The 26381-nt window shown below is 52.9% G+C and overlaps 3 protein-coding genes across 6 annotated transcripts; 1 reads left to right on the top strand and 2 right to left on the bottom strand.

The window, feature by feature from the left end:
* Positions 1-104: 104 nt before the first annotated feature.
* Positions 105-7769, bottom strand: MTG1 (mitochondrial ribosome associated GTPase 1). Of its 2 annotated transcripts, none has more exons than XM_087938110.1 (12): positions 7563-7769; positions 7408-7474; positions 6118-6220; positions 5505-5585; positions 5153-5209; positions 3990-4080; positions 3437-3498; positions 2638-2734; positions 1405-1486; positions 1199-1311; positions 789-949; positions 105-526 (listed from the first exon to the last, which is right to left on the bottom strand). In XM_087938110.1, the coding sequence occupies exons 1-11, from the start codon at positions 7672-7674 to the stop codon at positions 837-839; spliced, it is 978 nt and encodes a 325-aa protein (XP_087794236.1). In that variant the 5' UTR covers positions 7675-7769; the 3' UTR covers positions 105-526; positions 789-836. The 2 variants fall into 2 exon arrangements, with proteins under 2 accessions (XP_087794236.1, XP_087794237.1); XM_087938111.1 differs by having other exon boundaries at positions 105-544.
* A 2123-nt stretch (positions 7770-9892) lies between these two features.
* On the bottom strand, positions 9893-15608 carry PAOX (polyamine oxidase). 2 transcript variants are annotated; one of them, XR_015744479.1, is made up of 8 exons: positions 15183-15608; positions 14464-14953; positions 13928-14127; positions 12761-13016; positions 12197-12309; positions 11700-11857; positions 10768-10983; positions 9893-10321 (listed from the first exon to the last, which is right to left on the bottom strand). XR_015744479.1 is itself a non-coding variant. In XM_026720479.2 (7 exons), the coding sequence occupies exons 1-7, from the start codon at positions 15349-15351 to the stop codon at positions 10822-10824; spliced, it is 1548 nt and encodes a 515-aa protein (XP_026576264.2). In that variant the 5' UTR covers positions 15352-15608; the 3' UTR covers positions 9893-10821. The 2 variants fall into 2 exon arrangements, 1 of the variants encoding a protein (XP_026576264.2); XM_026720479.2 differs by having other exon boundaries at positions 9893-10983.
* A 1919-nt stretch (positions 15609-17527) lies between these two features.
* On the top strand, positions 17528-25635 carry TMEM72 (transmembrane protein 72). 2 transcript variants are annotated; one of them, XM_026720493.2, is made up of 5 exons: positions 17528-17817; positions 20817-20883; positions 23807-23878; positions 24162-24301; positions 24809-25635. In XM_026720493.2, exons 1-5 carry the CDS (start codon positions 17748-17750, stop codon positions 25186-25188), a joined length of 729 nt encoding a protein of 242 aa, XP_026576278.1. In that variant the 5' UTR covers positions 17528-17747; the 3' UTR covers positions 25189-25635. The 2 variants fall into 2 exon arrangements, with proteins under 2 accessions (XP_026576278.1, XP_087794238.1); XM_087938112.1 differs by lacking the exon at positions 23807-23878 and having other exon boundaries at positions 17651-17817.
* Positions 25636-26381: the final 746 nt, after the last annotated feature.

Below are 26381 nucleotides of genomic sequence, written 5' to 3' on the forward strand. Positions count from 1 at the left end.
ATCAGGAGATGAATGTCAGCACCTGTTTTATGCCACCTTTGCAATATTTCGCCGTTGATTAGAGGACTCACCTGCCTTGCAAAAGGACAATCAGGAAGCTGACCTGATACAAATTCAGACTTTATCAGAGATCAAAATGGCTTCAATTTGGAAACCAGAACAGAACAGAGCTGGAAGGGAGCCGGGAGGTCTTCTAGTCCAGCCCCCTTGTGTCTTCTGCATCCTTGAGGGGAGTCATCCTGTCCTTCCTTCCTTCCTTGGCGGGAGGGAAGTTGGTGCAATGCCAGTGGGAAAGCAATCTCAAAATTGTTTATTCATAGTATCCAAAAAAGGAACGTGGGGTGGCAATAGTTTAACTCGCACCGATGTATTCATTTCGTTCTTCCAGAGCAGCGTTTGGCCTCATGTGGCTCGAGCAGACCCTGAAGCGATGCAGTCCGCCTGCGGAGTTCTTTTTAAACAGGAGGTAGACAGCAGCTCCCTCCAGCTGTTGCTTTGCCACCCAAGACAAGCCGGTGCTGATCCCCTGAAGGGAGGAAACGATCTAGGATGAGGGATAAAAAGGAGGCTCCCCTGGGGGAGTTTGCCCCCCCCAAAAGGACCGGCTGTCAGAGCCAGCCCAGCGGAGCTTCCGAAGGAAGCCACGGTCTTTGCAGAGCGGCAGAGGCGGGTGGCCCGTCCTTCTATCCACCTTCCCTCGGTTTACCTGTCATCTCTCCACCCGCCCACAGGGGCTGGCAAGGTCCCACTGGCCCAAATCTTTCCTAAGCACACGGTGTGGCTCCTACCTGCTGCTCGGTCCTCGGAACTTTCCAGAAGGCGGCTCCGGGGCAAGGTCAGCCGAGGATCCCCTGGTCCAGCATTACCTTCCCCAGAAGCCCCTTGCGGAAGGTATAGATGAATTCACAGGCCGCGGCGTTGTAATTGGGGACCGCTACGTTCACGTTCCCTGCCGAAAGAGGGGAGAGCCTCGCACCTCAGCCCAGGTGGCCTTTGCTCCCCCCAAAGGGAAGGGGGGCAGGGGGGGAACAACAACGTGGGACTCAGGGGGCCACCTGGCCGGCTAAAGCTGAGCCTCCCTCCCCGGGCTCCACCCTCAGCTGCTCGCGCCACCTGCCCCTCCGGCCAGGAGCCCCTTTTCCTCCCCCGGCCACCTGTGCGATCAGACCTTCCTGGTGCCAAGAGGGCAAGGACTCACCTGTGCCAGTCAGGACCTGGACTTTTTGCACCTTGCCCAGGTGCTGCGCTATGCTTTTGAGGACACTCCCCACCTCATCGCAGGGGCCACTCAGCCCGTAACGCTCCACGTAACTGCAGAGAATGGGGGGGGGTAGGGGGAGAAAATTGCCTGAGGCTTATGGAGGGTCCCCCTGCCCCCCCCTGGAAGCCCAGCCCCCCCCTCACCTGAACTGCTGCTGCTGGTTCAGCACATACAGCAGGTAGTCAGCAATGACCTCCACCCCCACCAGGTGATCGAGAATCGCTCCTGGGGCAAGGAAGAACGGGCAGGCGGTCAGGGCAGGGCGGGGCAAGGTAGAAAGAGTCACAGTCGCCTGCTGGCAGAGCCTGGCGCCAGGACGGCGGCCCAGGCAGCTCCAGGGCCGGAAAATCAGACTTTGGGGGGATGGGAGGCAACCCACCTGAACTCCACAGACCTGAGACTAAGCCCTGCAGGAATTCCCCCAAAGGGGCTTTTTTCCCCCAAAGGCACCTGGACTTCCTTGTTTTTCCTTTTGAAGGCGTTTCGCTTCTCATCCAAGAAGCTTCCTCGGCTCAGACTGGATGGAGGGGAATGGAGGGATTCCACTCGGAGCTGAAGAAGCTTCTTGGATGAGAAGCGAAACGCCTTCAAAGAAAAAAAAACAAAAACCGGAAGGTCCAGTTGCCTCCTGAAAAAGCCCCTTTGGGACAACCAGGACCTGGAGGGCAGAGACTCTCTCCCGACTGCAGAAATTGGACCCTCAGGGCTGTGAAAGCGGCAAAGGCCGCCCTCCACCCGTAGGTTTCACACCAGGACGCGTCAGGCCACACGAAGGAGCAGAGGACGAGCTCCGGGGACGGAGAGGCCCGAGGCAAGAGAGCTGAGCCAAGCGGTGGGCGAAGCAGAGCGACCGCAGGGCCCGAGGGCCCCTCGCCCACCGGCCCTGCCGCTCGCCCGGCCTGCCTCTCCTCCAAGGGCCCAGAGGGAAGATTCCGGGGGGGGGGTCTTCCTTCCTCGGATCTTCGCTACGATCTGGCGGAGGGGGGTGCGGGGTGGGAAGGAGGGAGATGGGCCAACCCAACTTCAGCCGATGAGGCTTCGTGGTTGAGGGCGAACTCGAATCTAAATCTCTCCAATCTGACCCAAGTCCTTAATCTCATCTATTTATTAAATGTGTACGATACCCAACTCTCTACCAAGCAACTCTGGGCAATGCTCTAAAGAACAGAATAAAACAATCAGAGGATTAAAACCCCTTAAAAAACATCAGGCGCTGAAAGCAAAAACCTTGATGTCAAAATGGCTAAATAAAACCCACGCCTAGATGAGGTGGAGGCGAGATCTTGGGCTGGTCTACTCGCCACCTCCAAAACGGGGGGCCCCATCGGCGTACAGCCACGTGCCCCACATCCTAAGACCACCCGGAGTCCTCTCACCACACAGCGCCAGCTTCAGCCCTGTCTCGACAGACTTGATTTGTGGAGACAGCACCCCAGGAGTGTCCAGTAAGTACACGAGCGGCTTTTCAGACACCTGGAATCGGAAGGAATCAGATTCAGTCTTTTTACAGTCTCAAAAACTGCCACAGAGAATTACAGGGCATGGCGGCTTCCGACGTGCCGAAGAGCTGATGGGAGACCTCAACTGGTTTTACATTTTCTTCGGTTACCCACCACGAGCGTCAACATCAAGGTTGCTCAACCAACTTGTATGCCTAAGACAGGATTAAACCCTCAGCATCTAGAACCTTTAAGCCCTGCATCCAAGTGGCTCTCGGGACACAAGGCACCACCGTTGGAGACCCACTGCTTTAAAGCCTGTTGTAATGCAGAAATTGGTTACTAGATTTGGTTGCCATTCCTTATTTCCATGAAAGCCTGAAGCAGAGCTCAATTTAATCTTGGAATGACATGGACGTGCACCTCTAGGTCCCCGGGTGTTGGGCTACGCCCCGTTATTAACCCCCATTATCCCTCCCAGGGGGTTCCCTCGAATGAGGACGCAGCAGGAAGCCGCTCGGCTAAGAAGATCCGCCCCGTTATCAGTCCGTCGCAAGGGAGAAGATGGGATGAGGAACAGGAGGCACCAACCGAGCTCTGTTGGGAATGACCAGCTCTCTCGGGCAGCCCCTACCTTCCCCTCGAGTCAGGGGTCCACTACTTAAGAACCAACGTTTCAAATAAGAGCCCACTTCTGTGCCCCGGTCCCCTTTGGCGCATCAAACTCTTGGATTACCTGGATCTTGGTGAGAACCGCTCTGGTTACACCTGGTGCCGCTCCAACCGGCGCTGCTTTTCCTTGGTCGCAGGGAAAGGAAGAAGGGAGAAACACACTGATGCGCAAAGGAAGAAGACGGCAGCGCTCGGCTTGTCAGGCCGCCTGACACTGTCTGAGGAACTAAGGGTCCCTTTGCCATTAACCGACCACAACCCTAAAAAGCAAATCTTGGCTCCTTTTCTGGCAACCCAGGGGGGGGAAGTCCCGTCCCCACGTTTAACTCTGTCAACCCCGTTTCCACTATTGCTGGACAGGGTTCTGGGAAACTCAAGCCCTCCACGCCCTCCTCCCTCGGCTTCCAAGAACTTTAGCTCGGCTGTTGGGCTTTTCCATCTCAAAAGAATTGATCACTAATCCACCGACGGGAAACATTCTGCACAGGCAGGACCAGCCCACCATGATTTCAGGATTGTGGCCACGCTCACAACTTTCCTCCTTGTGCACCGACTCTACTGAATGCTCGGTGTTACATGCATCCCTTTGTCTGAATGGCAGCAACAGCCTGTAATACCTTTCCCGAGGTGCAGCCTTCTCAGGGAATTGATGATTGAGGATTTCCCCACATTCGGCACCCCTATCACCATGATGTTGCTATCCACATTCTGGAACCAATCAGAAACAGTTGAGAGTAACCGTGGAAACACACTTGGCGCAAGCAGGGAAGAGAAGAAAGATGCTGACGGATTTCTCGAGACTGACATACGCGGAAACAGCCTCCTAAATATCCAGGGTCCCATTAACTCCAGGCCAAGGATGGTTGAAACCTGGGCCTGTACTAACCCCAGGAAACATTTCTTCCCTCCGTTGAGATGCGTCTAAGGCTGGAGAGGGGCAACCTACACAACAAGCCCACTCCACTGCTCTGAACATCTGTTGGGCAGGAACCTCTGCATTTCAGAAAGAGGCGTTTCCAGGTGCTGGAAAAGAGGGAAGCCAAAGGGGCTCGTCTTTTGAAGCATAATGCGGGAAAACGCTCAGTTATTCGTTAACCTTGTAAAACCGAGGTCTCGGAGGAACCTGTTAATAGGAGTATACACACACACACAAGCATGCACATACACACACACGCACACGCACCCCTAGGATGGGTCCTCTCTTAAAGAAAGTCTGCGCTGATTCATGAGGGTCTTTGTCCAGGCAATTATTTGCCATTTCATTTCATTTTAGGGAGAAAAGTAAAGGACCACCATCAAGACCTTCTGACAGGACAAGCACCATCCTGAATAAAGTGGTCTTCAGGTTAGGTTTGTTCTCTAAAGTTATAAAACTGGCAGAGTGGTTAAGGCATCAGGCTAGAAACCAGAAGACTGGGAGTTCCAATCCCACCTTAGGCCCAAAGGTAGCCGGGTGAACTTGGCCCACTCACATTCTCCCCGCCCTGGGAAGGAGGCCATGGCCGACCTCCTCTGAAGGACCTTGCCAGGGACTCATCCAGTGTGGTCACCAAGACTGACATGAAGATGCACAGGTATGCGCACACATACACACGTACAGGGGGCGGATCTAATGGAGGCTGATCAATCCCGCTAACAATGAATCCATTCCACATATCAGGAACTTTAACACAGGAAAGAGCAGGATGGGCCTTTCTGTTCATTAACCAAGTGGTTGTTTAAATGTGAAGGAAAAGCACAACAACGTTTTTGTTCTCCAAAATGTCCAGTTTTAACTCACCTCCGCCCTCTGATAGCGCTGACTGTTTTTGATCAGTCCCGTGAGAATGGGAATAAGCTACAAGGAAAGAGAGACTCCATGGAACCGCAGGTGTGTTTTGTCCTTAGGAACTAAGGCGCCATGCCTACTTATCTACCCCCCCGCAGCTCTTCCACAAGATATAAAACTGGTTAGAGCCAAGGTGAATTATTCACTCATTTAAGAAAGGTACAAGGCTGCCAATGCCATGACTCCTTTGTACCAACTGCTTTGCTTTATCCTTCAGTGAGTAGGAAGATGGGCTCTCGAACACAGAACTCTCATCATCCAGTCTCATCGTACTAGAATATAATTTTGTACGTTGGAATTTTACCTTCTTAACGTTTTCATCTGTTAAGCAATCGGTGAAGACAACTTGCTGCAAACCTTGTTGTTCCAAAAGTTCTAGAATCCTCTAAAAGCATATCCAAGAGAGCCATAGGAAGTGTTAGTGTTGCTTACTTTACTTTACTGTCACTGCACCTTGTACAACGAAATTAAATACCATCCTCAGTTTATATTATGACTATGAAAATAAACACACACGTCATTCGCATTCTATACACTGAATTGAAAACCCCTGATAAATTATAGTTGTTACTATAATTTAGATCCTTTGGAGTCACCCAGCCTAATTAAATGTATTAGTAAGGCAAGAGGTTGATTAATCAATAAAGTAATCAATAAGGCAAGAGTCTGATGAAGAAGCCAGGTGTTATCGAACAGGCTAAAGCAGAACTGAAATGAGACACAAAATAACAACAGCGAGAGTTCAGGTTCCCTACTGTAAAGTTAGCACGAATTGTTTGACAGGCCCTACCTTCTAACAAGCCATCCAAGCTAGAAGACCTACTTCCCATCCTACATATCCTCACTTGGACACTTTTCCAAACTCCAGCTCAGCCTGCAGTCTATGGAAGAGACAAAACTGAGAAGGTTCTACTCACTGACTTGTGGGTCAGATCTGCCAAATCCATTTTATTCAACACCAGCAAATGTGGACGGATCCCCAGGACCTCCTGCAAGACGGGATTCCGCCCAGAAAGCGGAATGTGCAAGTGCTAAGGAAACAAGGACCCACAATCCAGATGCACAACGGGAAGCACAGGTGTATTACCTGAACCATGAAGACTGCACTTAAAACGGAAAACCACGTGGTGGGTGAAGGCAGCACAGGAGCCCAACTCCTACCATTCTCAAAATCAAAACTGGGGAAGGAGAAGCACAGAGGAAATTAGAGGCTGGCCAGCTTAATGTCTGTTCTAAAGAAAGTGGAGGAAACGGGAGCCGATGGAAGGAAGCAACTATTGCCATCTTACTGAAGAACACATTTTCTTTGAAGAAAATCAGCATGGATCCCATGAAGGTATACCCTGCCTCACTAACATAAAAAGCCATGGAAAGGGGGCAACTGGTGTCTAAAGCAAAGGGCTGGAGGTCAGAGCTACACTTTCCTTTCCCAACAATAAGGGGGGCTACCTACTGTTTACCGAGAACAAGACCTGGCTTCTACCTCACGGCCACCCTGCTGCTGAGGCAGCCCAGGGGTTCTGGAAGAGAAGGGATGTTTTGGGGCCGCAAAGTATCCCACGTGGACAATCCAGGGTATCTGGAAGAGGCAGGCTGAGATGATGCAGGTAGGGAATGCAATCTGCTTGGCTCAGGCTGGCTGGTCTCCAATGGCGGAACCGCCCTTGGTGCCTCCTTGCCGGGTTTGGTGGCTGCTCTTCAGCTGAGAGACGGTGCAATCCATCATAGCATCTGAGCATGGATGGGGCTGGTCTCGCTCGCAGACAGAGCAACCAGAGAAGGCACAGGAAGCCCCCAGAGGGTCTGCAACCACAGCGCGGCCTGGAGGGAGCTGGTGTTCAAGAGAACGGGAACGGTCCGTGTTCGGGATCCACCTGGTGGTGCTTTGGGTTGCAGGGCCCCTCAATCCCCGCAGGGATCTTGATTGATCCGGGTTCCCCTTAGAGGAGGAAGAGCCCCAAACTATGGCAGAAACAGGCCTTGTGGTCTCCCGCACAGCCGGGCCCGCAAGGGGAGGGGGGAGAAGAGGCCGGTCACTTGCAGACCCCGGGTCTCCTCTGGATCCCCCTCAGCCAGGCACTTCCACGCACCCCAGGTGGGCGTCCTGGGGCTGGGAGGTCCCCCTGATACCACCCAGGACGGACGGCTGAACCCCGGCTCTGTTCCCTGGGATGCCCGAGGCAGAGGCGAAGGCAAAGCGGAAGGATATGCGGGCATCGTGCACCTCCAGCAGGCCGTCCACGTCGCGCAGGGTCCTCCTCATGTCCTTCAGCCCTGCGGGAGGAAAGAGGCGCCGTTGCAACCGCCGCCCGGCCCGGCGGAGGCCCCTCGCTCGCCCGCCCGCCCCTCTCCCCGCCCGTGCCTCGAGCCATGTGCCCGGGGAACCAGCGCGCCACGTCGCGGCCGCCGCAGTCGAAGCGCTCCCGCCAGCCGCCCCCGCCAGCCGCCGCCCGCAGCGGCCCCGCCAGCCGCATCCCGCGCCGCTCGGGGACCTCGGAGGCAGCCGATCCTGTGGAGGCGGCGCGCTCGGATGACGACGGCGAGGCCCCCGCGGCCGCACCCCGATGACGTCTGCGGACTCGCCCCGCCGGAGGTGGGGCGCTTGTGACGTCACGACGGGGAGGGCGTGACCGGCGCCCAGTCGCCCGGGGGGCGGGCAGCGGGAGGCGGCGGGGGCCGCGGGGCAGCCCTGGAGCCCGAAGGCGCCGAGAAGGAGCCCTCCGGGGCGGAGGAGGTGAGGCGGCTCTCCCGGGCCCCGTCCCCACGACCCCGGCCTTCCCTTGCCCTTGAGCGGGCGGAGCAGGGGCCCGGGAGCAGCTGGATGAGCTCGGGGGACTCCGCATGTCTCTCAGCCCAGCCCCCTCTGGCAGGGTTGCTAATGGGGGAGAAGAGGGGGAGGGAGGAGGGTCCCCCCGCTTGAGTTGCCTGTCTATCGTCCGTCCGTCGCTGGTGGGAGACTGGCAGGGTGGCCTTTGGGCCCGGGAGCAGCTGGATGAGCTCGGGGACTCCGCATGTCTCTCAGCCCAGCCCCCTCTGGCAGGGTTGCTAATGGGGGAGAAGAGGGGGAGGGAGGAGGGTCCCCCCTTGAGTTGCCTGTCTATCGTCCGTCCGTCGCTGGTGGGAGACTGGCAGGGTGGCCTTTGGGGTTGACCGCCCCCCCGTGGGGTGCTCTCCCCTCCCCTCCCCCGCAGGTCCTGGCCATGAGCCCCTCCGACCACCCCGGACAGCCCTTGGCAGCAGCTGAGCCGGATCCTGCCCAGGCCCATCAGGAGGAGGAGGAGGAGCCGCCCACCCCGGAAGATGCCGACTGCAACCCTGGGCAGCTGCCACCCGCGCCTGCCGAGGAGGCCGGTCACCCCAAGAGCTACTGCCAGGCCTGGCTCCTGGCCCCGCTGGAGGACGCCAGGTTCCTCATCTGCTGCACCAACTGGTATTAGCTGCTCGTGGGCCGCCGCCAGCGCAGGGGACTTGCCCGAAAGGCCCAGCATCCACCTTCAGGCTCCCAGACGTGCAGCTCTTATTAAAAGACGGGGAGCATGACTGGCTTTACTCACCACAGGCCACGTTGGTACTATTTGCTTGGTTAACTTAATCATCATTTCCCAGGTCAATTCCCAGCCACGCTCTGGACGGTGTTGGTACTGTATCCACGCTGGGGTTGTGGGTTTTTTGAGATGTAAGGGGCTGTGATCATCCTGAAAGCTTCCTGTAATCACCAGGTGGAGGGTTTTGGTTTTTTTCTGTTGCTTTAATTCTGACTATATTCACACTGTGCACTTGAGCCAGGTTAGTTTAGCTGAGTAAGAGAAAACCCAGCTTCCTGGATTCACAGATCACACACTGTGGGCTGGGTTTGCACAAAACAAACAAAAATGCTTCACTTCAGGCGTCTTGTGAATACAGCTGTGGTTAGGCTAAGAGATGTAAGCAAGTGATAGGGCAAATATTTAAGGCGCATCTCCATCGTTGGAGACTTACCCAAAGACCTTTTGCCCTGCCAAAGGAGCGATGGGGAATATAACACAAGAGGATTCTCATTCTTCCGTATATGAGAATAATATGCTCTATAGAATAGGCTCTTAAGCTTTATTCAAGAATCTGAGCCTTGCATAAAAATACTTTTCTCCCTGCATATTTATAAGTCTGAGTGGACAATGGTTTTATTATCACTGTTGTAAGATTAACTCAGCAATCACGGTGTCATAAAATATTAAAAGTGATTAATGAGCATGTGTCACCAGGGGTGGGATGTGCCTGGTTCTGTAGAACTGGTAGCTCTGAAGAGCAGCAGACACCAAACCGGTTCTGTGTTTGCTGCTGTTTGGCCCACTTGGGCTTTTACCTGACCAACCACACACAGCTGTGGTTGAAAAAGTGGGGGGAAGGGGCTTTTCAAATGCTGTGCACCTGCATGCAGCGCCGCTCAGCTGTCCGGGCAGCAAGCTGGTGATTCACACGTGCAAAGCGCACAAAGTGAACTGGTAGTTACACGGTCAGATCCCATCCCTGTGTATCACCATCTTACTCCCTACACCACAAACGGTTTCTGAGGCACACAGGCCACTGGAATTACAACCCCCACCGAGTTTCTGAAAACCAGAATGTCTAAAGAAGGGTTTGGTTTATAAAGGGCTTATAAAATACAAACCCTGTGACGGTTTTGGGGAAAGCAACGAAGGCATATTTCAGACATTAACATTTTATAGTATTTATTTTCTTTCAATCAACTTTGCTAGAAGAGATTACATTGATTGAGAAAGAAGAATGGAGCTCTGTGGACAATATACCCCGAGTCTCTTTTGTTCACCAAGGCAGCAAGTGTGTCTATACAGAGATTCGGTTGTAAGAACACATCAAGAAGGCCTAGGAGTTAATATTTGGATGTGAGAGCAGCAGGAAATGTCAACCCCAGGAGAAGAAGAACCCGCAAAGCACCCCGGAATGCAGCAGTCAGTAGTTGGCTTCATCCTGTGGCTAAGAGGGATAGAAGGGCCCCTCCATGGAGTCGCCAGAAGCGGAGACTGGATTCATACAGTGGATTAGGCAATACAGAGACACACATAGACGGGCATTGCTCAGCACAGGAGGAGGAGACAACTGATGGAGAGGCTTCCTTGCTCTCTGAGGATTATAAAAAGTATGTTTAAGACAGTAGGTGGGTTCGTGCAGAATGCAAATCCATAGCATCATCACATTTTGTTTTTTTTGGTATAACGGACCAAGCTACAAACAAGGTTTACAAACAGACTAGGTTATTTCATGTAATAAGTCAAAGCCAAATAATTCCCACAATGGCTTAACATGCTTGTTAAAATACAGTTTCCTAATTTGTGCCTTAATGCTTTGTATATATTGAGCCAGTACTATTAAACGCGGCAGCCCATTTTCCATGGTAGGTGGTGACTTTTAGGAACAGATGAGGTAGAAACAGCGACATAAGCAGAAGATTTCTTTAAACAGGATAATGCGCACACTGTTGGGGATTATTAGTGTCATATCTTTGGACAAAAGTACTCCTAGTAATTAACTCGGGAGCAAAGATCAGACTAATTAAAAGAATTCCTAACCATTTCTTGATCTTTGGTGAGAAAAGTAGCACAGGAAAAGGCGCTGCCGTTGTGTCACTCGCGAGCTTCCAGCTGCTGCGCACATGGCGCCTCGAGCGAGTCGTAGAGATGGATGAGGCGGTCTGCTTCTCTCCAGCCAGACAGCAAGGCCCCATGGGTGGTGGAGTAGAAGGAGCGATGGGTGGCCTCTCCTGCAAAGAGAAGCTGGGGCGGGGCCTGTTGAGAAGGAGGGGCAAGCGTTATTCCCGGGTCTAAGCCAAACCAGCCGTGGCGAAAGGGGGGACCGTTCTTGGGGCGTGTCAGCTATCCATCAATCAAAATGCCCCACCGGAATGCCTGCCAAACCAAAAAGCCGCTTTGGGGCAGGAAGTCCAAAGCCTGGCTTTACTTTCTGGAGCCCTGCACAGATTTGATGGTTTTCCTGGTGCTTCTGGGGTGGTTACATCTGCTTTCTCCGTTTCATTTACAATTTAATGATTCCAATTCTATGTAGGGAGAAATGGTACGTGTGTGTTGAACAATATGCTCCGCCCTGACACTGACAAGAATAATCAGCCAATCCACTTATTGGCTTGTCAAATTCCAGCAGAGAGCCAGCTCACTGTAGTAGTTAAGGCACCGGGCTAGGAACCAGGAGCCTGGGAGTTCTAGTCCCACCTTAAGCATCAAAGCCAGCTGGGTGACTTTGGGGCAGTCGTTCTTTCTCAGCACAACCCACCTCACAGGGATGTTGTTGTGGGGGAAGAGAGGAGGACGAAGGAGTATTGGGTACATACCTCATACCGGAGTTATTTAAATAAAGGCGGGATAAAACTCTTGAATGAATTCTTTATCCATGAAAACCCTTTTCAGGGATCAATGTAACATTTGGAGTCCGCAGATCTTCAAAGGGCCACGGTGGAGGAAGGCTGCTCAGGACTCATCCTGCTTACCTTGGAGTCGGAGTGGTCCTCGGGGAGAGGCTGAGCAAGCAAGTCAATGTCCTCCCCAGAACTTCCTACAGCTACGTAACTGTAGGATCCCCTGGTGTAAGGTTCACTATGCCATCTAGTCCTCAGTATATTCTTCGGAGGAGCCAGCTGTGGATTTCCTAATCAAAACAAACACAGAGCAAATTAACATTTTAATTTCTACCCTGGAATTCATTCAAATTACACCTTTACCCTTTCTGCCAATTTGATAATACAGAGTCCACTAGGAAACCGTGATGTTCAGGGAAGGCAGGACGGATGGGACTCCCTTCATTCCTCCCTCCCGAGTTGGGTAGGACTGTAGAACATTTAGGCCCATCTTTCTAGCAGGATCCTGAGGTGGTTGCTCAGAGTTGCCTCGAACCGTGAAAGGGCTGGCATATAATTTAATAGGTAATAACAGTAATACTAAGGCATGGCTACACATCATCCAGCGCTTGCCCAGAAAGACCATATACCTGTTGCTTTACGAAATACTTGAGTCAAAGTTGTAAGAACTTCAGAATCTGACAGGGTTTCCATAAATTCAGATTCTCTTCCAGCGATGAAGCCGCAAAGGATGTGGCCGTGCCTGTAAATTGAAAGACAGGAAGAAAAATAATGCAAAGCAAGTCCCGAAGGTGCTTCTTCCAAGAGGAAACTGGATTTTTGTTTTTCTTTTTCTTTGAAAACATTTCGCTTCTAATCTAAGCAGCCTTTTTAGTTCCACCTGACTAGTGGGCGGCAAATAAATTTCATAATAAATAATAAATCCAATTTCTCCTCCGAGTTGTAAGAACTATAGTAAAGATAACATAGCATCAGCAGATGGATAGCAACTCTGCAAAGCTTGTGAGCATCATCATGGGTTACGGAGTACTGTAACTTACTCACTGTAACTTACGGAGTACTGTAACTTACTTACTTACTGTTCCTGCTTCAAGCCCAGTATCCCCTCTGCTTTGAGATCCAGGGCACGATCGAAGCTTCCCTCCTTCCCGAGAAGCCCACTTCAATTCCCCCCCCCCCCGTCTTCCCCTCACCTCTCAGGGGGCTGAAGAACCACGTAGCCAGCAATCTTCTGGAACCAGGTATTTCTCCAGTCGGCAGGACGCTCCTCCAGAGGGGACTGGTTTTCCCACACCACCCCAATTATTTCAGTGTCCGGCTTCCAGAATGGTTGCTCGAATTCCAAAATAATTTTATTGGCAGTCCCAAAGCCCAATCGTCTTATGGCTTCCAGCTTCTGGGGTGGGAGAGGCGGGCAAAAAAAGGACTCCTGGTGTTCTTTGAGGAAGCCTACAAAGAGGGGGATGATAAGAGCACAGATTAGAACAGGAAACCAGAATTTGAGGAAAATGCCTCCAAACCTTATGGAATAAATTTATTTGAGGAAACATTCAAGAACAACACAGGAGCTGAAGTCCAGGAAATATGATGATCTGCTGCCAATTTCTCTGATAGCGTTTTAGGATTCATTGGTTATGAAGGCCAGAGAAGATGCCAAAATTAAGAGTGACTTAACACTATTTTGTGTGGAAAAATAAGTATTTTGATTTGCCCGCCTTCTTTTTCTCCGTCTTCTAATTTAAAAGAGAGAGAGAAAGGGAGTGAGGAACTCATTGGATAAAATGGAGGACCAACTTCCATTTCCAGTGCTGACGGTGGCTTCTGCTTCAACATTCACTTCTTTGTTGCCTGATTTCACAGAGAAAACACAGAGAGAACCTGAGACCTGCACCCAGACACGGGTATGCATGCAGCCATTTTAAAGTAAATTCAACAAATACATTTATAATGATTGTTTAAATAGAAATGTTCCAATGTTATACATGCTTTTATAAGCAAACCAAATTATACACAATTCTTTTTTTTTTATAAAGCAACAAAGTGACGTGTGGTCTACTGAATCTTTCTTAGTTCACATGGGCGGCTTTGGTCCCTGCCATTTTGAGGCAAGAAACACAAAAAAAATGTAAAAAAAATAATCCTACAATTCAACTCTGTCAAATTCGAGAGCTAAAATAACTGTGTCCCAAGGGTTTCCTCTTCAGGTTGCTTCTGCCGTGGCCTTCTCCGGCTGACTGCTTGCTAACCAGGCAGCCACACATTGATTGGCCAGGTAGCAAAAGTAAATTCTGTTGTGTCCTAGTGCAGAAAATGTTGGCCCCAAATGCGCCGCCCCCATGCTGAGAGCCACCGAGATTTACCTAAGGGCACCGTAACGATGACGTGGTCTGCCAAGAACGTCTCTCCGTCTTCACATTCCACCTGCACCCCAAAGAGCCGGCCTGGGGAGCCCTCCTCCTCGTGGGACCTTCCCCAGTGGATGGTCTTGACCGGCTTCTCAAACAGCACAATCCCTTCGGGCAGAGAGGCCATGATGTGGTCTGTGAGGCCTTGGAAACCGCTGGGAGGGACAAAGAAGCCAAGCAAGTGGGCAGCCTGAAATGTACTTTGGGGCCCATTTGCTGTCATTAAATTGGAGGCTCATAATCCAGAATGCCCTCTGTAATAAAGGAGGAGAAGCACCTGAACAGGTGAGGGAAATAAAGCTTAAAATTCCATCCAGAGGAGAGATCAGGGGAGGCCGGTAAAGGAATTGCTGCAAAGGGCATCTACTTTACGCCCAGGTGCAAACACACACGCACACGTATCTCCGGGACAGGTAGAGAAAACTTGGGCTGGAGGTGACGGCGGGGTCTCCCTCCCTTCCGTTTGACAACGAGGGCTGGGGAGGACTCACCCGGGGAAGGTGCAGTCCAGGCCGGGCAGCATGGCGTACTCTCCGAAGGGCCCCAGCGCCAGCTCGTCCAGGCTGTCGGTGCCGTTCACGCAGCACTCCAGGTGGAAGTAGGAGCGGAGGACGGCCAGCTGGAGGCGCCGCGCCTCTTCCTCGCCCGCCGCCTCCCGCAGCTCCCGGGCCACGGCGCCCCGCAGGTACTCTCCCACGCTGGGCACCGGCGGCCGGTCCACGTGCACGAAGCCGCGCGCTTCCTCCAGGAGGCCCGCAAAGAAGGCGCCCGCGGAACGCCCCGCCTCGGCGTCCAGCTCCCGGCCCTGGCTGGAGTACCAGGCGAAGGGCCCCGCCGGGTGCCCGCCCGCTTCCACCTGCTGGTTCTCCTCCGACAGAGCATCGTCGTCCAGCAAGCCGGCCTCCGCGGCCAGCCGGAAGACGGGGTTCTCCTTGGACGGGCCGTGGATCCACTGCGCCCCGACCTCCACCACGCCCTTTCCTGGGGGGGAAGAGGGGAGCCCCTCGGTCACCCCAGCTGCCCCCTCCCCGGGAGGCCCGGCTCCGCAGCGCCCCGGCTGGGTCCGCCTCCCCGGGAAGGGCGGGGGCGTTCCCGGTCTCGTCCGCGGGGGGAGCCCCGGGGGGCAGGCGGGGATGAAGGGGCCGCCCGCCTCCGCCCTCCCTGCCCGGCTGCCTCTCCCGCCCGCCGCCCGCCCTCCGTCCCGACTCACCGAAGCGGGCGCTGCGGATGCGTCCCCCGGCGCGGCCCGAGGCTTCCAGCAGGCGCAGGTGGGCGAAGCGCCGGGAGGCCTGGAGGAGCCGCTGCGCCGCCCCGAGCCCCGCCGCCCCCGCGCCCACCACCAGCACCCGCCGCCCGCCCGGCGGCCCGGACCCCGCCATGCCGGAAGGCGGCCGAGTCCCGGCTCCGCTCGGCTAGGCGCGCCTGGGCCGCTCGGGCGCCGCGCAAAAGCCGGGCCGGAGCGGGAGGCGGACGGGAGGCGGCAGAGGAGCCGAGGGGGCGGCTCCCCGGCCGCTTGAAGGAGCTCGGCCTGCCAGGTGCCCGACAGGCCCGGCGTCCCAGCTGCCCCCGCTGGCCTCTCCTCTGCTTTGGGTCTCTTTAGGGCCGGGCGGTTTCCCTGGACCTTGGCCGCCTCTGGGAGGGACTCTGCCCGCCTCTGGCCTGCCGCCTCCCCTGAATGGAAGGGCCCCTTTGCCCCTTGAACCGTCCCGGCCTGTCCACAAACTGGGCCTTGTCTTAGATCTCAGCTCCTCCTGCTTTCCAGGGTGCATAAACAAATACAAATGTGCGCTGGCAGCGCAAAACTTGCCCGATTTTGCTGGCACTTAAACTTTGGTGGGTGATAGTCTAGTTCATCTGAGGTACAAAGGAGCCCTAGAGAACAGGGCGCTTTACCCACGTGCCATTATTAGGGGGTTGGAGGGAAGGGAAGGGGGAGGAGAGGTCCCAGAGGGAGAGGCAGGATTAAAACACCGGCCATAAATTATTTCCAAGGGAGTTGCCACATTAGTCTTTGCAGTAAAAATAATCCTGCTTTGTTATCTCAAAGAATAATAAATCTGTTAGTTCGTGGTCTGGGGAGAGGGAAAAAAGGGAGAGGAAAACAGGTTAGGTGTGAAATGCCTGGGAAGGAGCTAACAATGTAACCGGGCAAAGCCTGGCTAGATATTTATTGCTCTAGAAAGAGCATTTCAGAGAGCAAAGGTTGTGAATTCTGCATGATGGATTGCTGGCAGGAGAAGAACTGCAGTTCTTGAAAAGCTGCTTGGCTGGACCTTGTGAGCTGAATTAGGGGGGCCCTGAACTGAATCCTGCCAGGCTGGAGATCAAGAGCCTGAGCGACTGGGGCAGGTAGAGGCTTGGGAGCTTTCGAAGGGAGGCGGACGGGGGCTCTCAGGGGGCCCAGTTAAAGAAAATCAGGAAGACGTGTGTGAAGTCCCCGGTCTACCTGTCCACCCTGGTGCACCGAGGACAGGAAGTCAACCAGAAGAACTACAGTGCTTAGCCAAAGAAAAGCTTTGGGTGACTTCATGGGTGACTTCGAATTATCCCTATTTATTTAGGATTACATCCCACTTCAGTGCAATCGGTTCTAAGGGATGTACACTCCTGGTTTACAGTAAAAAGGATTAAGACATAAGACATAAGAATTTATTTGTCATTACACTTGCAAGTGGGTGCAACGAAATGAGGTGCTCTTCCACAAGTAAAACTGGACAACACGGTAAACCCGGCAAACAGAACAATAACATCCTCATCACAGCATCCAAAGAGCTGCAAAGCCCCAAAGGCCTGCAATCCTGCTAGCGGCTCCAACCACACCAGGCAGGGGCTCTTCTGGAAGAGTTTGCTCAACCTCCACAGAGGAAGCCCTCCTCTGATTTGGGGAGGGGGGTGGGAGGAGGACGCCCCTTTGGAGCAGGGCCCCGAATCCCTTCCAGAACCCCCCGGATAGGCAGCTATGACCCGTCATTCAGGGGCCTCTCCAGGATATGCGGGTCCTGAGTTTGTCAAGTCTTTCAAACCACAAACAGCCTCTGGGGCCCAGCGAGTGACCGGTGCAGCGGTTGCAATTGGTCACCCAGGCAAAACGACCATCGTCCGGGAGAGAGATTGGCGTGTCTGGCCAAAGAAGGAGAAGGACTAGGGGTGACTCCGATATTTGAGGGGCTGCCACAGGAAGAGGGGGCAACCTATTTTCCAAAGCACCAGAGGGAGGACAAGAAATAAGGGGGGGAAGGTCATGAAAGAGAGGTGCAGCCCAGGAATAAGGAGAAATTTCTTCCCAGTGAGAACAATGCATCGGGCGAAGGGCCTGCTCAAAAACACAGCAGCTTTTTCAGCTTTTTAGCAACCTATCGGGCCAGAGGGGGAGAAGCCCTAAGCCTCTGATTTCCTCCCATAGCAATTAATCTGCCTGCTGGTTCTGGGCTCCACAGCCACCAGGTGCTGGCATGCGTTTGGTGGATTTGCCCTGCCATGCCACCCAAAGAGCCTTAGGCATTAATGGATGTATTTGTTCTGCTCGGTAATCATTAATTGCCCTCTGAAATAAAGCGGAATAAATGGCAGCATGAAGAGGTCGCCAGGAGCCTCTCCGGTGCGGTTCTAGCCGGTCCGAGGAGGTCCGGGAGGGTGTCGCTTGGTTGTGGATCTTTGAATTAATGCGCTTCTAGTCGGCTTTAGAGGGGAGGCTCGACCCAACCCCGGCTGCTCCTGGAATCGCCCCAAACAGACTTACAGGGATCACCTCAGAATCTCCGCAGGGCTCCCTAGCATGAAACAGGCCCTGGCTTGGAATGTGCTGGAATATCTTTGCCGATTGCTGGGCATCTCGACCGGAGCAGGTGAGGCCCGTTGCTGGGGGCAGCGTCCCTCCTTTCTCTGCAGACGGGTTGCTCCTGGCACCCTGTGCCACCTGGGAGCTTTCCCTCAGGTTCCGTGGGCGCGATGAGTGCTTGGCTCTCGCGAAGGGACGAAAGAAACGGCGGCTCTTTTAACTTTGCCCTTTTAAGTATTGGTGCTTTTTACCAGTCCCTCATCCTGGGAGAGAGAGAGAGAGAATTTACACGCAACCTCTGGTCAACCGAGGCAGAAACTCAGCGCCCCAAATACGGCAGCAATTGTGTGGCTCGGAGCGGGAGTTAGGCCCTGTGGGGTTGCCCCCTATGAAGTGCTTCTCGGTGATCGCCTTTAAACATGGCTTAAAACATGGCAGACAAAGGAACAAAGAGAAATAAGCCATCATAGACAGTCCACCTACGTTAGCTGCAACAGATGAGAGCGATCGCTGTCCGAGGCCCCCATTTATTCATGAGAAACCATCAGGTCTCAAACAGGGCCAGTTCTGTGGAAGCGGAGGTGGGCTCCCCCGCCCCGTTCCCAGGCTAAAGTTGGCCACCATGTCAACAAAGCCCCCCGGATGGCTCCAGGGCCACTGAGCTCCATGCCGGGGCTCTGTTGGTTCGGAAGGGAGGCAGGTGGAAGCCCTGAGATTAGACCTCTGAGGTTGGAAAAAAAGGAGCCCCCCTGGCAAGCGATGGCTTAGATTTGCTTGGTTTTTCCAGTGCAATAACGACATGCCATGTCTGGGAAACTTCTGCCAAGCCAAGCGAGTGAAGGTAAAGTTCTAGTTGTGAGGCGTTTTGTAATCGAGTGCTGGACCCACACCTGGAAGGCTAGGATCACTTACTTTAGGGCTGCTCTTTGGGAAGGTCATGAACCGTTTGTAACTACTAAAATGTGTGGGTGCTAATAGTGAATATTAGAAATATTTTAAAAGATTAAAAAGACCCCGAGAAGACTTTAAAAAAAATACTTTCTAGCTGTAAATGGAGAATGGTGTCGTGCAGTGTGGTGGGATTCAATTTTCTTTTAACTACCGGTTCTGTGGGTGTGGCTCGGTGGGCGTGGCAGGGAAGGAGACTGCAAAATCTCCAGTCAGAGGCGGGATTGGCCGCTTCTCCAAACTCCTCAAAGTTTCCGCTTCCGGTTCTCCAGAACCGGTCAGAACCTGCTGAATAGGCCACCTCCGGTGTCATGTACCTTATTTGGAAGATGGTTTGTTCTTTGTTTAATGGGATTTTCCAAGTTAATTAAATTCTTCTGTCCTTTCATACTCAGAAATGAAGAGGGAAAACTACCTATCATTAATAAGTAAAAAAAGGAAAAGAAATGTCATTGAATATAAAAGTTTACAGAACCATATATTTAGACATGAAGTATTACTAGAAGAAAACGTGAAGCTAATATAACCCGTTCTGTTCTGTTCTGTTCTATTCCCTATTCTATAGTATATTTTCTATTCTGTTCTATTCTATTCTATTCTATAGTATATTTTCTATTCTCTAGTGTATTTTCTATTCTGTTCTATTCTATTCTATAGTATACTTTCTATTTTGTTTTATTGTATTCTATTCTATGGTATATTTTCTATTCTATAGTATATTTTCTATTCTATTCTATTCCTATATTCTATACCTATAATCTATTCTATTCTATTCTATTCTATTCTATTCTATTCTATTCTATTCTATTCTATTCTATTCTATTCTATTCTATTCTATTCTATTCTATTCTATTCTATTCTATTCTATTCTATTCTATTCTATTCTATTCTATTCTATTCTATTCTATTCTATCCCATTCCATTCCATTCCATTCTTTGAAACAATAAATACATGGAATCTGCCTTGGCAGAGCTAAGCTGCATGTTATTTCCAAGACTTCCACACCGGCTCCAGAGGCCTTTTCAGAAAGCGGACTCGACCCCTGGCTTAACCGGAGTGCAATTGTTTGGCATTGTGCCCACTGCTCAGGAAGGAGGCCCAGGGAAATGGAGGCAGTGGAGAACATCTGGCCGAGGAATCTTGGGAGAGTGGCGGGGAGTGACCTCGGCCATTTCTCTTCTTGTAAAGTGGTGATTTGTGTACCCTCCCTGACAGCCCTTTTGTGGGAACGTCCATGAACTGGGAGCACCAGGAGTGCAAAACGGGATGTAAGTGGAGGGTCGAGGACTTGACTCCCAGATCGGAGGGGTTAATTCACGGCATATTTGCAGGTGTTGAGTGAAGAAGAATGTGGCCGCATAATGAGATTGGTTGTAAAATTTGATCCTTCCTGGACTTGTTCAGCTATTGAAATGTGCTGATTTCTCCCTGACCCACCAGGATGGGTCCCTGCGAACTGGGGGCCGTTCTGCCAGATGCCCAGCCAGCCTCGGGGAGTGGGTGGAACCGCCCCCTCCTCTTCCCTGGGGCTGAACTCAGACACGAGCATTCGGGAAAGAAGGGAAGGTGGGGGGGAAGGCATTTTGGCAGTTCAGCCACTGGCCTCCATTTGCAACTGTTGGCAGCATTCTGTGGTTATATAACCACAAGTTATGGCTTCTTCTTCTTCTTCTTCTTCTTCTTCCCCACCCCTTCCGGACAAGGGATTCACTTAACGACTGTGGCCTTTGCTAGGTGACCTTGGGCCAGTCACCTTCTCTCAGCCCTGGGAAGGAGGCAATGGCAAAGCACCCCTGGGAACCCCTGCCGGAGATGCTCTGCAGGGGCTGAATCGGACACGATGAAGTGGGTGACAACGTTCCTGTCTCACGATGAAGTGGCTTCTCCAGGGAGCTTAAAGGCTAATGTGGCTGGAATGTGGTGTGAAAAGTTTGGTGGGAGGCACAGAAACGTTACAAGCTGTGACATATCATAAAAGCAATCCGAGTTGTGTTACTTGCCCCACGGTGTCGTGCTCCCCCCGTCCTCCGGGGAGGCCTGGGTGACGCCTCCGCAGGGTTCAGGCGATGCCTCTCCCCGGCTGCTCTCACTCGCTGTGTGTTTCTCTTGCCTTGCAGGGCTCCTTGCTGTGGGCCTGGAGACGCTTCTGCAGGGGCAGTTCAAGAGCCTGGCTCTTTACCTGCTGTGAGTATGACGGCCAGCCCCCCCCCAGCCTCAGTTCTTGTGGAGGGGAGGGAGCCCTTGGCTGGGGGGCCTCTCATGAGGAGCCCAGCCCAGCCGTGCCCGGGTGCCTCTGCTATTCCAAATGGAGATCAAGGGGAGGGGAGGGGAAGAAGGGCACTCTGAGCCCCCGATTATTGCACGAAGCATAAAAGGCTCCCTTCTGAATTGATTCCGGGCTTCTCTGCAAAGCTGAAGCTTCTCGGAGCCCCCCCAAAAGCCCGGGAGGCGACCCTGCCCACCTGGAAGTGAGCGGGGGGGGGGTGTCCGAGTGGCCCCATCCAGCCATTGGGGTGGGCATCGGTGGGCATTCACGCCATAACTCTCTCTCTGGCTTCCCTTCATAGCTCCTGGGCTTCCTTCACGTTGCATGTCAGTGAATAATCAATAATAATACATAAATAATAGTGAACGGTGATGATGATGAGGATAGGAGCCTTCTCAAGGAGGGTCTTTCCAGCCAAGAGGGCAGAACCTGCGAGGGTTTTATGAGTTCTGCAAAGCCTTCAGGGCCAGGAGGGAGGCAGCCCATTTTCCCTCCTCCGTAGCTGCTGCTCTCCTCCTTCCCTTCAAAAACTCCCCTCTGTGTTTCTAATACAGGAGGGGTCCCGTCCCGTCCCCCCACCCCGGCCTTCTTTCTCCCCCATCCCTTTCTTGCTAGACAGCTCACCAACCGCACCCCTTTCGGGAGCAGGACCGCCACTCACGGCCGCCTGGTTCTCAGGCCGGCCTGGCTCTTCCCCCCCCCCCGCCTCCTCCTCCTGGAACAATGCGGGTGTCTTTCCAGCTGCTCTGTGCTTTATTATTTTTTAAATCAAACATAAGCCAATCGCTACATAAGAACAGGGAGGTTTGTTTTAAACCTTTCAGCCATGATCCCCCCACATTCTTTTTAAAAAAAATACTAACAAAAGAGAAAAATAAAACCAAAACAATATAACTAAACATCAAAATTAAAGGGACGCAAAGCAAAAAATGAGATCACTAACAAAAACCACCTCCAAATGCCCTCTTCGTGTTGTCCAAAGCAAAAGCTCCGGTGTAAATATTGACAAGTAAAATATCTGTTGCTGTGAATGTGATACAGATTTATCCCCCCAATGTTAGATGTTATTGATGGCTCCTCCAGGCATGGAAAGTATTTGACGTCTTGAAAGTTTGAAAACAATGGGGGTGCAGCCAAGAGGAACCTCGGCATCTCCAGTGAACTCATATTAAGTTAATATTCTTGTGGATTTGAGCCCAAAATGTAGCAATTAAGACAAGCAAAATAAAAATTCTGTTGTATTAACCTCATCATGAACTCATATCTCACATTACTTAAAGAAACTCATATCGATTCACAACAATATGTCATTTTTCTTAAAATTATGTAAAAAACCTCTATTTCATTCAGCTCCTTTAATCCTGGACTGTCCAGAGATGGGACCAAATATATTTTATTTTCATTTTATTGGTGAAGTTTGTGTGCTGCTCCACTCCCAGAGCCACGACTGGTCCATGGAAAATGACTTTGCTGACTTTGCAACAGGAGTTTTCCAAAACTCCTCACAGATGCAGCCTCGCTGCTGAAATTGTGTCGATCTGGTTTATTTATTTAAAGGTTTGTGTGGCTGCCCGTCTTAAACAATTCCAGGCAGCTCACAAATAGCAGTAAAACCCTAACTGTAACACATAATCCTAAAACATTCGAACAAAAGCAAATTTTTTGTAATCTTCCCCTTAGGATGTTCCACAGCAAACTCAAATACTCTCATTCCGTTCATCCCATCCCGTCCTCTCCTCTCCTCTCGTCTTCGTAAAAAGCCAGGCCTCGGTGGCCTCTGGGAGACTAAAAGTGGGTGGTGGGGTGGCCAAATCACGGATGGGGGTGGGGGAGGGGGGGAGGGAGATCCACCACGACTTCCAAGATTGATTAAACGTCGAAATACACACGTTGGACCCGATGCATCACCCGCCCTCCCCATTAGTTATATTAATGGTGCTCCATTTAGACCTCCATCTCAAAACAGCCGTGGGAATCCATTTGCGGACTTAATGTGAAAGCATATTTTAGAATTTTGGTGCCGTGATGTTATCCAGAACTTAAACGCAGCCTTAGATTAATGAGAAGACGTGAAGGCTTCCCGCTCTCTTTCTGTCTACTTTAGATCTACTCTGACAAGGAGCCGCAATGGTTCATGTTCTACATAACACAGAAACAAGAATAGAGCTCAATAATCCCCCCGTGGATAAAGGCAGCAGGTGGTCTTCACCTAGTGAGCATTATACGGCTACAGAGAAAGTAGAATAATTTGGTTGGAAGGGACCTCAGAGGTCTTCTAGTCCAGCCCCGTCTGCTCAGGCAGGAATCCCTGCACCATTCCAGACAAGTGGCTGTCCAGCCTCTTCCTGAAAGCCTCCCGTGGTGGAGCAGCCACAACTTCTGGTGGCAAGCAGTTCCCCTGGTCCATCGTTCTACCTGTCAGGAAATTCCTCCTTAGTTCCAGGTTGGATCTCTCTTTGAAGAGCTTGTTCAGCCACCATTGGAACTTAAAACCACTCAAAGTTATGAAGCTGAAGTAGGGGTACCCACTTTATGACTGTCACGCACCTGCAGATTCCATTATGATCATAGGTTGAGGTCCCCGCCTCCCCCCGTACTGAATTTCTTTCACCTGAGGTCTGCCTAACTCTTCTCCCTAGGAGGCCGGCAGAGGCGGGAGGCACGAAGGCTCCCCTTCCTGTCCTGGCACCCGGTCTGGGTTTCGGGGCCTTTGGGGGCCCGCAGGAGCCACCGGGATGGCTGGGGGGGCTGCAGAAGGAGCCGAGGCTGCTGTGTGTGTGGGGGGGGGGAGGCTCCCGTTTGGCCCCGGCCGGCCTCCCCTAACAGAGATCCATGCTTCAGTCTTTCAGGGGCGGCCGTTTCTCTCTGGGAAGGGGCCTTCCTGGCCAGCCTCCTCGTGGCCCCCTGCTTGGGGTGAGTTTTGCTCCTGTCCCTCCCATCAGGTGCAGGGCCTCAGGTGGGGGAGGGGTGGGGGGGGCACGCAAAGGGCCGTTCAGCCTCGGGAGTGACCAGAGGGGTCGATATCGGGCGCTGGGGGGAGTGATATGAAGGCGGGGAGGGGAGAGAGGAGCCCCCCTTGACCCCCCCTTCCCTGAGTGCCCCCCGGCTCTTGAAAGTGCCCAATAGTTTTTGCTGGGGGAGGATAGCGGGTGGGGGGAGGGCAAACCTTTCATCCCCTCTCCCTCCCTCTTGGCAGCCCCCTGAGGGGATCCAGGATGGCCGCTTGCTGGCTCCGAGCCAAACGCCGGGGGGCTTTCCAGAAGTTCCTGGCTTACGCCCTGCTCTCCGTCGCCTGCTTCCTCAGCCCTGTCCACGTCTGGCAGGTCCTACTCCCAGGTGAGGGGAGGGAGGGTGCAGGGACCCCCTGCTCGAAGGAGGGTGGGGGGGAGGGCGCCCACGTTCCCCCCCCCTGCCGAGCGAATGGCCTCCAGGGACAGGGAGGGGGCCCCCCCAGGCCATGGCCAGAGCAGAGCCCCCCCCCCAGGCCCCCCAGGCCATGGCCAGAGCAGAGGGGCTTCAGCCCAGGCCGAGAAGTTGATTCTTGGCATCTTCAAACCGCCACGGCAGAGAAACCCCGAGTGAGGCTTTCTCTCCACGCGTCCTGCAAACAGATGGAAGGGATTAGTTGATTAAGCATCAGGAAGTCCTGATTTTAAAAAAAGGGAATATGTGGACTTTATTGGAGGGACTCCAAGATCAAAACGATTGTCTGGAGAAGCAAATAGTTTGGGCTGCTAGATGGGACAATGGGTCTCCCTCTATATTTTGCCATTTTGTTTTATCCTAATCAGGATAGCCTCATTTTCCTTCCTTCCCTCCCTCCTCCTCCTCCTCCTCTTCCAGGCACCCTGCTCATCCTCACCAGTCTGGCCTATTTCCTGCTGAGTAAGCAACGGAAAGAAGAGACGGGAGACGGGCCACCCGAAGAGGGCGGTGACCCTCGGGATGAGGCGGCAGGTGAAAGGCCCGGAGACAGGAGGAGGCAGACCTCCCCCTTCCCCCGCCAACCCAGCCCCCTCGCTGGCTCTCTGCGGAGCTTCTTCCAAGCTTGCCAAAGGCCGGTCGCCTTCCTGGCCCCCTCAAGCGTTGCGTCTAGGAGGAGCCCCGCTGGCTCTGAGGAGCAGGCCGAGGAGATGGCGCTGCCCCTCAGAGGAGAGCCGGAGGGCTCCTTGGCCAAGGAGAGCACGTCTGAAACGGCCTTCATCCTTTCGGCCCAGGTTTGATGCCCCAGGGGGCTCACGCAGCCGCTCTTCTCCTCTTGCAGCCGAGGTGGAAGGCAGAGGCGTCTCTGGCCATGGCCAACAGCCGAGAATCCCGGCTGGCTGCTCCCTTCACCGCGCGTCCCTGCCACGTCCCCTGTGGTGTTTCCTTATTCAGTCGTGGCAGCCGTGCAGGCCGTGGCTCTGGCAGCCACTGGAGGAGAGACCTTGTCCAGTCCGAGCCATGGGCAGCATTGCTGAAGAGGAGTCTCTCCTTGGAGAGAAGAATATCCAGGAGGCAGCGGGACGCTCCTAGAAAGCAAATCCCACGATATATATCTTTGCTCTATCAAATGCTGTCACTCGGTGAGGCTTTCTAGGAGAAAATGCAGAATTATCCTCTGTCTGCCTTTGTTTGGGAACTTCCAGACTTTGGAAAGAGGATGAGGAGAAATAAACGATCGGGTCCATTGACTGGCCTTTCTTTTTCTTTTAAAGTTTCCTCCAGAATCAGGAGCCCTGGTACTTCACGGTCACCTCCCCAACGGTTCTTCTTCTTCTTCTTCTTCTTCTTCTTCTCCTTCTCCTTCTTCTTCTTCTTCTTCTTCTTCTTCTTCTTCTTCTTCTTCTTCTTCTTCTTCTTCTTCTTCTTCTTCTTCTTCTTCTTCTTCTTCTTCTTCTTCTTCTTCTCCTTCTCCTTCTCCTTCTCCTTCTCCTTCTCCTTCTCCTTCTCCTCTCCTTCCTCCTTCTCCTTCTCCTTCTCCTTCTCCTTCTCCTTCTCCTTCTCCTTCTCCTTCTCCTTCTTCTTCTTCTGTCTCCTCTGCTCAGCCTTCCCGATTGCTTAGCCTCGTGTCGAGGGCAGCGGCTGCTCTCACGCCTCCCTTCACCCTCTGGGAGAGGAGAACGTTGTGAAGCAAATAGATCTGGGATTTCCTGGAAGGATCAGGCAGGTTAAGCAAATGATTTGGGGATTACTTAGCAGGACCAGCTCGCCCCTGGGGTTAAGACCCTCCGAATCTCCCACATCTCCCTTCGTCCTTCCCTCTTTGAAAGACCTGCGGTTGCTTTGGGAGGGTGGGGGGCTCCCCCCCCCCGTTGCTTCTGAGAGCCCCTCCCACTTTCTGCAATCTCCTGGTCCCCACAGCCCTGCCTGGCTCCCTCGCTTGTCAGTCTGAGCAGGGACTTATAGTTGCGCTCACAGATCAGCTCTTCCTTGC

This window comes from Pseudonaja textilis, chromosome 8, assembly GCF_049901715.1.
Source record: "Pseudonaja textilis isolate UNSWEBS1 chromosome 8, rPseTex1.2, whole genome shotgun sequence".
NCBI classification, from domain to species: Eukaryota; Metazoa; Chordata; class Lepidosauria; order Squamata; family Elapidae; genus Pseudonaja; species Pseudonaja textilis.

Bases quoted from the DNA above. Each gene is read 5' to 3' on its own strand.
- MTG1 (XM_087938110.1), bottom strand. From the start codon at position 7,674: ATGCGGCTGGCGGGGCCGCTGCGGGCGGCGGCTGGCGGGGGCGGCTGG. The intron at 5,586-6,117 runs GTGAGTAGAACC...ATATGCTTTTAG, and splicing joins CAGATCTGACCCACAAGTCA to AGGATTCTAGAACTTTTGGA. The intron at 3,499-3,989 runs GTATTACAGGCT...CCTGCGACCAAG, and splicing joins AAGGCTGCACCTCGGGAAAG to GAAAAGCAGCGCCGGTTGGA.
- PAOX (XM_026720479.2), bottom strand. From the start codon at position 15,351: ATGGCGGGGTCCGGGCCGCCGGGCGGGCGGCGGGTGCTGGTGGTGGGC. The intron at 14,954-15,182 runs GTGAGTCGGGAC...CTTCCCCCCCAG, and splicing joins CATCCGCAGCGCCCGCTTCG to GAAAGGGCGTGGTGGAGGTC. The intron at 12,310-12,760 runs GTGAGGGGAAGA...TTCAATTTACAG, and splicing joins GTTCTTCAGCCCCCTGAGAG to GCACGGCCACATCCTTTGCG.
- TMEM72 (XM_026720493.2), top strand. From the start codon at position 17,748: ATGAAACAGGCCCTGGCTTGGAATGTGCTGGAATATCTTTGCCGATTG. The intron at 23,879-24,161 runs GTGAGTTTTGCT...CCCTCTTGGCAG, and splicing joins CTCGTGGCCCCCTGCTTGGG to CCCCCTGAGGGGATCCAGGA. The intron at 24,302-24,808 runs GTGAGGGGAGGG...CTCCTCTTCCAG, and splicing joins CTGGCAGGTCCTACTCCCAG to GCACCCTGCTCATCCTCACC.